Genomic DNA, 14,535 nt, shown 5'->3' with positions numbered 1-14,535 from the left:
ATCGCTAAGTGAATAGCCTGCAAGTGTGGCTTCTCCACTAGAGTGCAATTTAAATGACAGGAATCGAGTAACACCTGTGCTTCTTCCCGCAGGGAAAGAATATGAAGGCTACCAGCCGTTGTGGTTTCACCAGAGGAGGGACTCAGTCACTGGAGAAACAAACTTTGTGTACAAGGGAGGTTACTGGGAGGCTAAGGAGAGGCAGGACTGGAGCATGTGTCCTAACATCTTCTAACCCAGGAACGCACCCCGGATCACACCTAACCTCATCGGACAGGGAACTGCTCCGCCTCTGGTCCTTCAGCAATGGGGCGTAGCACCATGTGGACCTGTAGTGAGCATGAGAATGTGTATGTTTCACACACTCTCGGATTACCTCCAAATGTACACTCTGTTTTTACTATGGGGGAAAAAGAAGGGGCGCCCCCTGAGTCTTTGACACTATACTGAAACAGCAGTGAGATAATGTGTGGATGTGAGTCGGTGTTGGAGTTGTGGCACAACACAACAAAAGGCACCTGCACACTCCTGAGATCAGGTGCTCCATAAATCTTACTCACAATGCACTTTTCTGTGTTCACCCGATTTAAGAGTTTTTACCGATTGGACAGAAACCCATCAAAGCATCTCTCGGTTATAGACAACTAACAGGGACAGAATCATAAACAGGCACATAGAAGCAGAATACTGATGAATACACAGTATTTCAGGGGTTACTTTGAAAAGTGTCCTCATATTTTGTTTTATTCAGCACAATTGAGATTATGCCAGACTTACTCATTATTTTCAATTTAAGAAAACGCTGTCTGGAAATGTGTGCCTGTTAGATTTTGTTATCAGTAATGCAGACACAAAGTGTTAATACATGTATTAGATAAATAAGACATTCTGAAAAAAAAAAACATTTATATAGATAACTACAGGCAAAATAGGTAACATAACTGTTACTCTTCGTACGGTTACATGTTATTTTGTGCTGCTTATTTTCATTTGTGGCAAGTCAGTTTTATTACTTTTAGTTATTTATTGTGATCCTATTTTATAATTCCTTTTTATAAATAAAAACGTTGTACGGCAAACAGGTCAGAGCCAGGTACAGTATGTGATTGGCTTTGATCTGAATGAGCTGACAGAAAAAGTGAGAAGAATTACATAAATACACACTAAACTTAAACACAAACATAATAAATGCACATTTTGGAAAAAGGACACAATGCTGGAAAGAAATAAAATAAATACATAAAACTGGCCCGTAATAAACTCTGATGAAAATAAGCATGACAAAAAAACATAGCGAGCTGTGTTTTTAAAATGTATTGGATTACTTCATGTTTTTATGGTTATATTATATATTTTATCTGTATTTATCAATATGATTGTTAACTGCATAATGTCTTATTTAGATTATTTGTAACATGTTGGGTCTCCATAACCAAGAGCTAATATTTGATTGGGCAAACTGTCTATCTTATACAGCAGAGGCTGTTCTATTTGGTGTGAATGTTGGAGTTTCCCTCCAGAAATGACGGTCTGTGAAGTAGTTAATTAGACTAGAGTCCATATAGAGATAATATGGCTGATTATTCATTTCATATGTAGAATATGAAATTATTCTGTGCTTCAATTCGTCCTAGTCACCTAAATATACTTCAGACATCTTCCATTTGTGATTCTGATGAGTAACATTTTGCAGTAGGCCTAGTGAGTCCTTTAGCTGAAACACATTAGTGCAACAGTAACACATTGAATATCCATATCACTCTAATCTCCATTAAAGAACTGAACTAGCACTTTTCACTGTGGTAGATCATACATTAGTACATATCTCTGTGTTGATGTTGAGAAAATGTCACTCTGTATATGTACTTTACCTTGTCCTCTGGTGCTCTCCAATAGCAACACATAGCGTATCCTTGGTGAGACATCATTCTCAGTGATCATACAAAGAATTACAGTAAGTCTGCACCAAAGACATTTAGTGATTACCACCCAGCAAATACAGGAACATGTTTTTATAGTGTGCAGTGCACTAGCGCCACAAAATCCATCAGTCACCAGTGTGAAGCTCAGACGTTTCCAGGAGGACTGCTGTACGTGTGAGGCTGGAGCGGCTTTCTCTGAGGAGTCCAGAGTGGCTTCAGCTGACTTGAGGTCAGAGGTTATAGAAGCAGACGGGGCTGGTTCCTGTAGCACACCACAGCCACAGATGACTCCCCCCAGCTGCCGCTCCAGGCTCAACACAGCTCACATGTGTAGTCCTTTCATTCAGTGCTTGTGGACATGCTGATCTGGGATCAGCTCACGGAAGGCACCCCTCAGTCTTTTGCCTTTAATTGACTGAACAAGGGACAGAGTCCCCTGACCTGTGCACTACATGTCTATGGAGACAAGAGTTTTGAAAACCAGTTAGTATTTTTTTGTAATTATTATTAGGAATGTAGAATTCAAGGCTGGAGGTATTGTATCTACCGTCTAGTCTATTTGTGTGAATATTTTGTGATGAAAGAATGATATTGTAAGATGAAGGATAATTCTACTAATCTGAGTATTAAGTTATGCAGACAGTACAGTCCAAATCTGAAAACAAATTGAGATGAATGAGCCTGAAGGATTTGCTGTCATTTTAACTTTTAATTCTGAGCGGATGGATATTAACTCTTCGGCAACCTTGATTTGGCTGCAGATTTCTTGTTTTATATTTCCAAAAACACTGAAAATATTTTTTATAGAGTCCTTGATATGAGCACATTAGTAACCATGGTTCAGTGATGCTTTCAAAGAACAACAGATCTGGCAGTTCCTCTGACGTGCAGGCCATCAAAATGTATAAAATGCACCGGAAGAGAGAAATACATTCACATAGAATATTCACATAGAGTGAAGGAGATGTTCCGTTTGATAATATGATCTGTTAAGATTCGTTATCAGTGAATTCATGATGATTGATGCTTCTATCCATTTATATAAAATGATTTGTTTGTCATGAGCACAGTTTAACCACTCACTAAATCTCATGCCCAGAATGACTTAAAGAATAACTCAACAACTTTGGAAAAACACCTGTTCACTTTATTTTTGTTAGAAAAAGTTAGATGACGAGATTGATGCTATTCTCTCTAGAGTCGAGAGTGGTGCATTTCAAAATGTATAACTGTTCCTTTTACTTCACTAACTGCCGCTTTGGTTCTCCTCTCATCCAGTTTCACACAGACTGCAACATCGTCTAACGTGTCCATAGATACAAGCTTAGAGGTTGTGTACACTTCAAATCATATCAAGGGTGTCACATGGACGGACACTGTTGCAGCAAGATGTTTAATTTTTCGCTATCTTGAAAAGTTGTACAGTTAAGTCTGTATCATCACTGCTGAACGGCGGAGAAGAAATTGCACAAATGGAAAGTTAGTGTGTGATTTCTTTTATCAGCGATCAATTTGAAGTTACTAGAGAGTTACTTAAATATATTGTGTTTGAGATGATTTTATATTTGAGAAGACGTGTTGTATTTTGAATGATAACCGATAGCTCACCATGAGTTTTAATCAGTACGTTTCCAGATAACATGACCTCAGTACTTGACGGTGACTTTACTGGAGTTGCCCCAGCGAGGGTCTGTGCGTATCGGACAGCTGTAGCAATAGTGAGGTGGAGTGATGTCAGCTCATGGCTGTTGTTGCTTAAACAAAACAGTTGTCTGCTTCATGCAGAAAGGGGGGAAAAAACAACCAAAGTGTATGTGGAGAGTACTGTAGACTAAAAATAACCTCATCGTTTGCCTTCCCTATCTGGGAGGGTTCTAATGTAAACCCCCTCTCATTGTTCCTCTCATTTCATCTCACTTAATTCACTATGGTGTGATTACCTTTAAGCTTAATTTGTACGCTTTTATTTTCTGATTTCTACCTTCTCATGGGTGCCATTAATTTTATGTTGGTGTTTTGTTTTTTTTAATATTGTTTGTATGCATAATGAGCTGGATTTGTGTGCATGCGAGGCACACATTTCCTCCTCATTCGATGCTGCTCAGTTATGAAGCAGAAGCAAACTAATGAATATGGGGAGATTTTCTTGCCTTGTCCAAATTGAACCCGGTTTCTCCTCGGACTGTGACTCACGGCTTTGTTGTGAGATGGTGATGTTCATAATCTGTATGATGATGAAAGTTATGAGACGCATCACAACAGTGGCCTGGTACTAGAGGTCAAAGGTGATTGACCTGCCTTGACTACTACTCTTACTCCCTAAATACATGTAGGTGTTTTCAGGTGAAACTGCGGATTGAACTGAGGTTTTGGTTCTTTTTTTTAAATTGTGTATCTTCTCCCTTAATTTGTACTTGTATAACATTGTCTTTAAATGACAAAGACACAATAATGAAAAAAGAAGATAATAAAGTTGTTATTGCTGACACTGGATATTGGTCTGCTTTGTTTTCTCTCTGCTAAACAGCTGAAAGATGGGATGGCTTTAAATGATATATTTGAGATTTTATGACAGTTTTAGTATAAAAAAAGTGTTAATGAAAAAACTGACAGGAACTGCAGCAGTAACATTACTACTTATCGTAAGAAAAATAATATTTCAAGCTTAGAAGGAGCTAGTCGGAAGCTACACAATGTAGTGCAGTACAATTTTTAGTTGGACAAAAAATAATGAATACAGGAAATTACAAAAGCCCTGCCTGAGTTTGAACTTTGTTAGGGTGTTAAATCAACCTGTGATTCGTTACTGATGCTGTATCATTTGCAGCATTGCTAAAGTGCAGTACCGTGTCGAGGCCATTTTAAATGGGGTGACCACCAGGGACGGACTTAGACTCTAAACAGGGTGGCCCCATAGTGCACAAAACAGATTTCAATATTTGCTGTGCCTATGCATTGTATTGAAATGTACTCATGAGACACATGGAAAATAATCAAAATCCTGACATTTTGCCTGCCTGCAAATCAACTCAAAGGCACAACTTTAAGTCCAGTAAATATATACATCTCAATGGAGGTCTTGCGTGATATTCTGTACTGCAGCTGTAGGCCTACAATCTTGTCATGTTTATCCCAAATAATAATATAATAATAGTTAATGTTGTGATACTATATTTAGGCACTATGAGGGTACAGTTCTGTACATAATTAGGGCCCAACCAGGGCCTTATAAGGTGAGTTAACATTATTGAGTTGATTATAGTATTTAACCAGCTGATTCATTTTAGACTGTATATATTTAATTTGTATTATTTTATAGGCCAACACAAAATAAACAGATTAGAGTTAATAATTTCCCCACCAAACCTCACTCCTGTCATTTGATGAAGGCTTTGAACCATAACAAACATACACTATAATTGTACAGCGATTTGCATGAATATATGTCAACATCCAAATATTTAGGCAATTGCACACTGTTATTTAAGTCTCTTGAACTGCAGCCCTGCAAACTCTCTTCTGGGCTCACTTTGGCGCTGACATTTCCACTGTGCGCGCGACAGTTCACCGTTCTCACCGTCCCGTGCTGGCCGCGAGCTGTTTGACCGCTTCCAAGGCAACCTACTGAAGCTCCTGTCAAAAAAGACTTAGCACGTGCGTGCTTCACTGGTGCTTCAGCGCGGAGGAGTCAGCGTCTCCTCGGTTGTCCCCTGGAAGTAAGTAACGCGAAGTTATGGAGTTTCAGACAGAGTCAGATTAGCTATAATTACATGTTAGTGGTGTTATCCACTAAATGAATGACAAAGGCTCAACAATGTGATTCTTCTGAGTAGCTGGTGCAAAGAAAAGTGTTATTATAACACTAGTATTTGCTTTTAGGCATTTAAGTCATGGCTTGCTAAACATTTCAAATCCTGCATTGCTGTGATTAAGTGCACTGACCTGCATAGCTCCTGTACGCAACGTTTATTTTGGGGAGTGGAAGAGACAAGGCACAGGAATTTATGGTCTTTGTGAGAAGAGGTCAGCTTGGCTAACAAGCTAAATTGTCTTGGTTTCCTGGACAACTGAGCAACATAACCCCCCCCCCCCACACACACACACACACCCACTCACCCACACACACACACTTTATGGCTGCCCAGTCAGCCTTAACCAGACAGAAGTGGGGATGTTGTGTTGCTGAGTGTGTGAATATCTTTCTTCAGCAATAGGACATGGCTGACAGAGGCCATGACGGAGTTGAGCGAGACGCAGAGGACACAGATGAGCTTCTTTACACAGGTTTTATTAGTAGTTCATCTTTATCGTGTACATCTCAGCCTTTTGGGAATTTGCATCCACTCATGTTTAACCTTTTGTCTGCCCTCACAGATATCAACAACAGCAGCAATGGGTCTGGACTGGACTCTCCTCCTCCCAAACTGGACCCCTGTGACCTTCTCTTAGATGCACTCGATGCTCAGCTTGGTCAGCTGCAGGTCTGTGATTTTCATTCCATGTCTGCTTGTCTGTTTGTTTTAATCTGGAATACATGTTTTTAAGTGGGATTCATGTATTTAGGTCCAGCCCCAAACATGTCAGACAATTTCCAGAGGACATGGTTGCAATGATGCAGGTAATAAGTCACAACACACAGTTTAATATATTTTTCCTTTTCGGGTGATAATCCGTGTTTTAATTTTTTTCCTAGCTCCTCTCAGTTGGAGTCAATCCCTGAGCAAAGACACAGGGTTTGGGAGTACAACTCAAACAAATGACGCTCCCATGTGTTGTCTTGATTTGATACACACACCGAAGCTGGACCAAACATCAGGTAATATTTCAATATCAGTATTATTAAAAGCTGTTATTTCTAACTATTATGAAGCCAAATGATTCCAAAAAGGTTGGCTTTTTTTAGGCTGCTGTTAGGAGAATAACCTAAAACTAATAGGTACTGCTGATTTTCTCTAGGCTTTTGTCAACATAGTGTGTGCTCGAGTTGGCACGGATTAAAACAAAAAAAGTGAAATACATCCGATGCTTAGTAACCCGTTAAATATTAGTGTAAGCCAGGTGTGAGTAAACTTAGAGTAAACTTTGGTTTGTATCAGGGATTCTTAAAGGTTTGAGGACTGAGTGGAAATTTAAGGAGCGAGTATATAATTGAGTGCCGCACAGTAAAAGTACTCTGAACAAAATATGTGTTCCATCTCACTTTGACATTTATCTGCTAAGATGTCCATTGAATCCTTCTCTTTAGCTAGCAGCAATAGGCTAGCATTGATAAATGTAATTCCTGCAACATCTGCAAGGAAAGTTGTCATTCCCAACCTGACGAGTAATGTATTATTTTAACTATTGTGACTATATAATGACTTTTTAGTATTTTTTTTATGGCATACTGAACTTTGACTTATTTATGACACTAAACTATGACTTTTATGCACTTTTATCAAAATACTATACTATTACATTTTTCATGACTTTTTTTGACAAACTATTCTGACTTTTTTTGACAATTTTTGACATTTACTATGACTTTTTTTTCGACACTATACTGTGACGTTACTAAATTATGACATTTTGTAATGCTTGTTTAGACATACTACACATACTATAGACATTATTACTTTTCAACATACTTTTTAAGACTTTTTTTTACACGCTAATCTATGACTTACATAGTTTAGTTATGACTTTTTGATGACGTTTTTCGACCTATGACATTTTTTCTTGCTTTTTCAACATACTATATTATGACTTTAAAAAAGCTATACTATAATATTTTTATGCTTTTTTTTGAGAAACTAAGGAATTGTATTTTTCATGACATTCTATTCTGTCACTTTTTTCAACACCTCTGTCCTTTTCGTGACTTTTTTTGGCATGCTATACTATGACTTGTTTCTGACTTTTGTCGGCATAATATATGACTTCTTTCTGGCTTTTTTCACATAGAATACTATGACTTTTTATGACTTATTTCGACATGCTATACTATGACGTTTTTATGACTTATTTCGACATGCTATACTATGACGTTTTTGAGACGTTTTTGAGACATGCTATAGTATGAATATTTTCGACATGCTATACTATGACGTTTTTGAGACATGCTATAGTATGACCGTTTCATGACTTTTTTGACATACTATGGACATACTATACTATAGTATAATATCCATTTTTGTATGACATACTATAATATGACATTATGTAAGACATACTGTACTTTCACATTTACCTGATTCTATAGTGTGGCAATTTTCTCTTTCATACCATACCATAATAAAGCTTTTTATTGCACTTAAAAAGATGACATTTTAGGGGATCTTTATGACAACGTTTTGATGACAAAGTGACATTTGATAGAGGGCTGCACTGGAAAAGTGTACACAAAACCAAATATTTTTTCCAACTCACCTCCACATGAATCAGTTAATTCCACATTAATATTTCTGAGGAATGTCATTGGCTGGTGGGCTGCATTTGAGACACTATGCTTTGTATGAAAGTGTTACCTCCTTAGTGCAACCGGACACAAAAGCCCGTCATCTCTCCTCTTTTCTTCCCCCAGAAAGGAGCACAGGTTTCCGCGATGGGCCTGTAACTCATGAAGAAACTGAACCGAAATTAGACAGAAGAATAGAAGACAAAGAGGAAAGTGTGTCTCATAGGGAACAGGTCATCTGGAGGCTGAAGAGGCTGCTTGGAGACACATGTAATGAGGGAAGGATGGCTGAAGAAACCCACCCTCCTTCAGACAGCATCTGCACTGAGGACTTTGTAAGACGCTTCAGAGACGAGATGGTCGAATTGGCATTGCCAGGTAGCAATATGCAGCAACTAGACAAAGAGGGATTGACTGAGAGGACAGCAATATCTGACTGTGACAGTTGCCAGAGTGAACAAAAAGGACGCAGTGTTCTTAATGTCAGAACAGCAGGAACAGCAACGACAGGTAAAAACAGTAAAGACACAGAGACCGCTCACTATTGTCAAAGAAAGAAATTGGAGAAATGTCTTGATGACAGCTATGGAGTAAATACATCATGGAGTGAAGAGAGATACAACACACCACAGAGGCTTGGTGATGATGGCAGCAGTGAGTAGTCTCTTTTCAAACTCTTGCTGAGAATATTTAGTGCCCAGGGGATTAAATCTAACTCACAGAACTGTCCTCCTCCGATATCTGATGGGCATATTTCTTTGAAATGTATTGAGGCCATTCATTACTCTCAGAGGATGAGCCTTTTGAAAAAATGTCTGTCTTTATCCCCAAGAATCATACAATAAGCATTGCTTGTACCAGCACTTTTGCATTTTTATTTGGTTATAGTTTACATTGCAGCCCCTACAGCACACCAACTTGCATCTAGACTAGGTGTGACCCAGACAAAGGATCATTCCATTCAGGCTATATGGGGGTGCTGAATGTCTGATTTTTGTCTGATCACAATTTGTGGACCGTGAAAACAAGATTTAAAAAAAAATCTTGGTATGGGTGCTCTTGACAACTTATAAAATGATCTCTTACGTAAGAGAAAGCAAACATAAGAATACATTGGTGAATCCCAGAAATCAATGGGTACTAACAAAATAAGAACAAATTGTCGATACTAACAAAAATAAGGGAATTACTTTTTATATTGCATCCTGCATGAGGCCCAGTGATCAATAAATACTTTGACATGCTTTTACAAACTCTTAAAATGTCGAAAAATAATATCAACAAGAGTGCAAAAAAAAATGTGTGCAATAACAGCATTTATTATTGTCATTTGTGTGATATCCCCAGGATGGCGCTCTCGCATTCAGTCTGTCACGGTCATGGATGACAACTGTGCCAACCACAGTGACTATGACACACCCACACAGAGACAAAGTGAACCTCGATTTACATCAGGTAAAGCACGGCGGTGTATTCCTTTATGAGTCACAGTGATGAAAGAAAAATGTAATTTCTAAATGCCACAAAATTGTCCTTTCTTTGTTTACAAAGGCCAAAGATCGTCTAATGAAAATGTACAAAACAGGAGTTCTTCTAAAGCACAGCGCAATAAGAGAGAGACTTACAGGTAATTCATGTGGAAGAACATTTAAAAACATGCTAATCATTTTCTCTTTGATGTTGTGTGCACGTTTTTAAAATGATTATGCTGCATCTTGTTCTACACTGTGCATGTTTGTGTATGCCAGACTTGTGTGTTCTTTGGGTGACAATGATGAGGACACAGATGAGGAAATCAATCACTGGAGCCGGCAACGCAGGCCTGAAAGAACATCAGAGAAGATGCAGTCTGATTGGGCCAAGATGAAAGAGCGCCTCTCTACAATCAGACAAGTGGGAATGAATGACAGTCATTTAGTATAATTTGAGAAATGTTTTATGTCAATTGTATAAATTATCCTGTGTGCATATGTATGAGACATCACTTGATTTGTGCGTCTGGTTAAGAAATGTGAGAAAGAGGAGATGACCCTACAGAGGAAGAAGACTCAGATAAACGATGTTGAGCTCTCCCTCTCTGAACTTCAACAAAGGAGAAAGGTAATGTGCAGCATCTTATATACAGTAGTTTATCAGAACACTGCAAACAGAAGTCTTACTAGTACTCACAGTTTTTGGTATATGTCCCAGCATGCCTTGCAGGAACTAAAGCAACTGACTGTAGAGACATCAAAGATGGAGAAGGAGAAGAGGACTCTGGAGTTTGTTCTAAGAAACAGCAGGGCAGGGCAGGACTCTATTAGGTATACAAACAAACTCCAACTAACTGTATTATACAAAGCTGTATACATCAACAAGGTAACATCACACTGCATCAACATAATCCTGCGCTGTACAAAGGATAGTAATGCAACAATGAATGTGTTTTAGCTGCCAGCTGAATGAGCTGCAAAGGCAGAGAGAGTCCTGTATCCTTGAGGTAAGAGACATGGGAATCGCAACCCTGAATCAATGTAAACAGACTCTGAGTCTTGGCTGTAAGCAGTCATTCCCATGTTTTAATATGTCAAGATTCTGATCCTCCACTGTTCCACAAACAGCCCAGTGTCGTAATGTCAGTGCTGGAGAGGAAGGAGATGGACAGACAGCTGGATAACGCCAAAACAGAACTGTTTGCTGAACAGCGACGTGCAAGAGAGAAACTAGAGTCCATACAAGAGGTACTGTGTTAAGGCCTATTTATAACTATAAACCAAATCAAAATATATGTTCACACCGTAAAAATTAAATATTAAATAATATAAAACAATACAACATCCAAAATTATAACTACAACATTATTTTTGCAGTTGAGGAAATAACTATTAAAAAGGACAAATTATAGGGTATTAATGGGCTTTTTTGCAGATTAAAGGTCAATTACCTTTATGTAATTAAAGACTTTTACTGTCACGTTAGTATGCTTATTGAAAACAGTGAAACTATAGGAAGAAGGAATTTGAAAGACAGATTTGCAATTGAAAATATTTCTGGATATGTGTTTATGTGTTTATGTTTATGTTTATGTTTGTGTATATGTGTGGTCACGGAGCAGAGGTTGGAGGAGACTCGTGAGGAGCTCCAGAGAGTCACAGAGGCAGAGAGCTTACTGAGGAACACTTGTGCTTCTCTGGAGGAGAAACAGAAGCACAAAAAGGAACAGATCGAGGTGGCACCTAACCTCTAATTTCTAAAAATAAAATATCTAATATTTATCTGCAAATAACACACTGTCAACATTTTTGTTGATTTGTTATTTTTGACTATCCTTGCTATTGTTCCCGTATCTCTTTCTATCAGGCAGTAGAGTTTCAAGTAGGCAAACTGAAGGGGGAACTGGAAGAATGCAAGATCAGAGTGGGCACTCAGGAGAAGATGTTGGCCCAAAAGGAGCTTCAGGTGCTAGATTTGCAGGAGCATCGAGGGGCCTTACAAGCAGAAAGAGATGGCCTGAGGGGGGCGCTACAGCACATGGAAATCCAGCACTGCAATGCACTGAAAGAGGCCCACGAGCAAGCCCACAGAATGATGGTACGTGCTGTGGTTTTTAAGTTCACGCGCCATGTTTTTTATAATTCTAACATATAGGGCTCCTCTTTTTTTATTCAGGAGGCGGCATTGAAACAGCAAAAGAAAGAACTGGCTTTGGCTCATGAGCAGCAAATCCAAAAGGTGACAAACATGTCTGCAAAACTAAACGTTTGATTTTTCAAATGACATCACCATAGTTTAATTAATGATGTAGCAATCCCTCTGGCTGTTGCGTACTCAGGTTAATAAGCAGACTGAAGAGGAGAAAGCAAACACTTTGAAAGAACAAGCTCTGTTTTTCACACGACACATTGAGTCCTTGAAAAGTTCCGTTCAGGTCAGTGTGTTTCCCTGAAGAAAAGAATCCGCTCTCACACAATCTTAATGTAAACTATTTGGTTCTATCCAAAGTGTTGGTGGCACTAGTGGGTATTAAAACCTTTGGTATTTTCATGCATTATTGCACTATACAATGTACATACAGTATAGGGTTACTTTTCATGTGATCCTCTCCTGTTGTGGCAGCTAAAAGAAGAAGAGGCGAAGCAGCTCAGAGCTTCTCTGGAGCAGCAGCAGAACCGTGAAGAGGAGCTTCATCTAAAAGCCTCGGAACAGGTACTCCGATCATCCGCTTCCTAAAATATACCATCTTTTTCAAAACGATTGCATTTCATGCACAGTATGCTTCCATTTAGGTGCTCAAAGCGATAGAGGAGGAGAGAAGGAAGTGTGAGGCAGAAAAAGTGGAAGCAGTGCAGGTGCATTGTGGGATACTGGAGGAGCAGAATAGAAAGAGCCTGGAAAGCATGAGGAGTGAGATACAGCGAGAGAAGAGTAAAGCGCTGGCTCTTCAACATGAAGTGGTGGAACTGAAAACTGTAAGGTGACTCGCAACCATGACATGGAACATTACCATCTTAAATAAATCAGAAATTCTGATTCTGTCTGATTTCATTCTCTTTCTATGATTTGATTTTTATCTGGAAGAGAGTGCACGATATGGAGAGTGAAAGCTGTGCGCAGCAGAGAGCGCAGGAGTCTTTGCTGGCTGTCATTTGCAAATCACTTAAAGAGGAGCACCAGGCTGAGTTGCAGAAGTTGGAGAGACAGATGGCACAGGTGCAAGACAACCTTACAGAGCAATTATTCGCAGGCAAACAGAGAGATGCGGCGCTTGTAGAAACCCTGACACGGTGTGGTCTGTGGTCACAGGAGAGTCAGAGGGCGGTGCTGCCGCTCGAGCAGGCTGTTCAGGAGGCAGAGAAGGAGGCTGACAAGCTCAGAATGATGCTCGACGAAAGCGAGAGCAGCCATAACCAAATCACAGCTGAGCTGGAACAGCAGCTCAGGCACTGGGCCCAGGAGCTGGGAGCAGAGTGCCACCATCTACACCTCCTAGTGGAGCAGAATGGAGCCAAACAAAGTCCTGTGCTACTACCCCACAGGTATAATTCATGCTCTGGTTTACATACATATCTGGTTTAGAAAGAGGCAACAAACATGATGTGCTTGTAATTGTGAGGCCCTGTGCAGTCCTACAGCAGCTGAGGCTCTTACACACCTCAGAGAGCAGTTCAAGCACTCGATCAACCATCTACAGCAGGAGCTCGGTTCACAGAAAGAAACCACTGAACAGTTGAGAAAAGACAAGGTATAGTTTAGGCCGTGCCTGGTGTTTTGCAAATACAGCACATTACACGTATACATGAATACGAGTCCATTCTTTCAGGAGCGAGAATTGAGCATCCAGAGGCAGCAGCTGAGGACGGACAGAGAGCAAGCCTTGGATTCTCTAAAGGAGCGTCTCATTAAGGTATGAACTTGCAGACTTTGTAAGGCTCATGTCGGTCCACGTAGAAACAGAAACATCATCACTCGCTGCAATAATTACGCAACGCCATCTGCTTCTGCAGGAGCACATTGAGGAGTTAAGCAGTCTGAACTGGCCTCATATGTGTGGAGGAGGAGCTGAGGGTGGAGGGGTGGCAGCATCTCTTCGCAAACAGCTGAAGGCCAAAGAGCTGGAGCTCGGGCAGGTTCAGAGGAGCATGGGTCAGTGGAAGGAACAGACTGCAGCTCGTCTGGCATGCAAGTTTGAAGAAGAGTTGACAGCTGAATTAGAGAGGTAACGTGCAAACCAAAATCAAGTAGAAGTAAAAGCACACAATTTAGATTTTTAAGTTTGAAGCAGTGATTTCCATACCACTTGGACATGTGAAACAGAAATGAGAAGATATTCTGCTGTTCTATATTTAAGTTTTGCTCTAATTCTTTGCTATCCCACAGATGCAAGACAAAGTTGTTAAGGGGCAGGTAACTGGTTTCTAATGACATACTAACCAGCTGTCTGTCCTTACAAGAGCATGATCTCACTTCAACTCACTGCGAGATGCGTTTTGTACCATAGATGTCAAACTAACTGCACAAACCTTTACCTCCTACATGTTATGTTAATTGTAAACAAACAACTTTTCAAACTTTTCAAATGCGGGTTTGTTTGTTTTCCAGAAAACCATCAAAGCCCCAAGAGGAGAGGCAGAGGGACCCCGAGAAGCCTGAAGAAGAGATGACACTTAGTGCAAATGTAAATGCTTCACTGTTCTGGTG

At 39.7% G+C, this 14,535-nt stretch overlaps 1 protein-coding gene across 2 annotated transcripts in view; it reads left to right on the top strand.

Annotated features, from left to right (window-relative positions):
• osbp2b (oxysterol binding protein 2b) overlaps positions 1–4,407 on the top strand; it is a gene marked incomplete at its 5' end in the record, with an annotated part of 45,084 nt that extends 40,677 nt beyond the window's left edge. For both annotated transcript variants that reach the window (XM_079162114.1, XM_079162113.1), the window contains one exon: positions 93–4,407. In XM_079162114.1, coding sequence (XP_079018240.1) covers positions 93–235 — 143 coding nt within the window. In that variant the 3' untranslated portion in view covers positions 236–4,407. The remainder of the gene's footprint in view (positions 1–92) is intronic.
• Positions 4,408–14,535: the final 10,128 nt, after the last annotated feature.

Source organism: Pholis gunnellus, assembly GCF_910591455.1.
Source record: "Pholis gunnellus genome assembly, chromosome: 6".
Classification (NCBI taxonomy): domain Eukaryota; kingdom Metazoa; phylum Chordata; class Actinopteri; order Perciformes; family Pholidae; genus Pholis; species Pholis gunnellus.
Note: the sequence above shows the minus strand (reverse complement) of the source record. Positions and strands in the feature narration are given on the sequence as shown.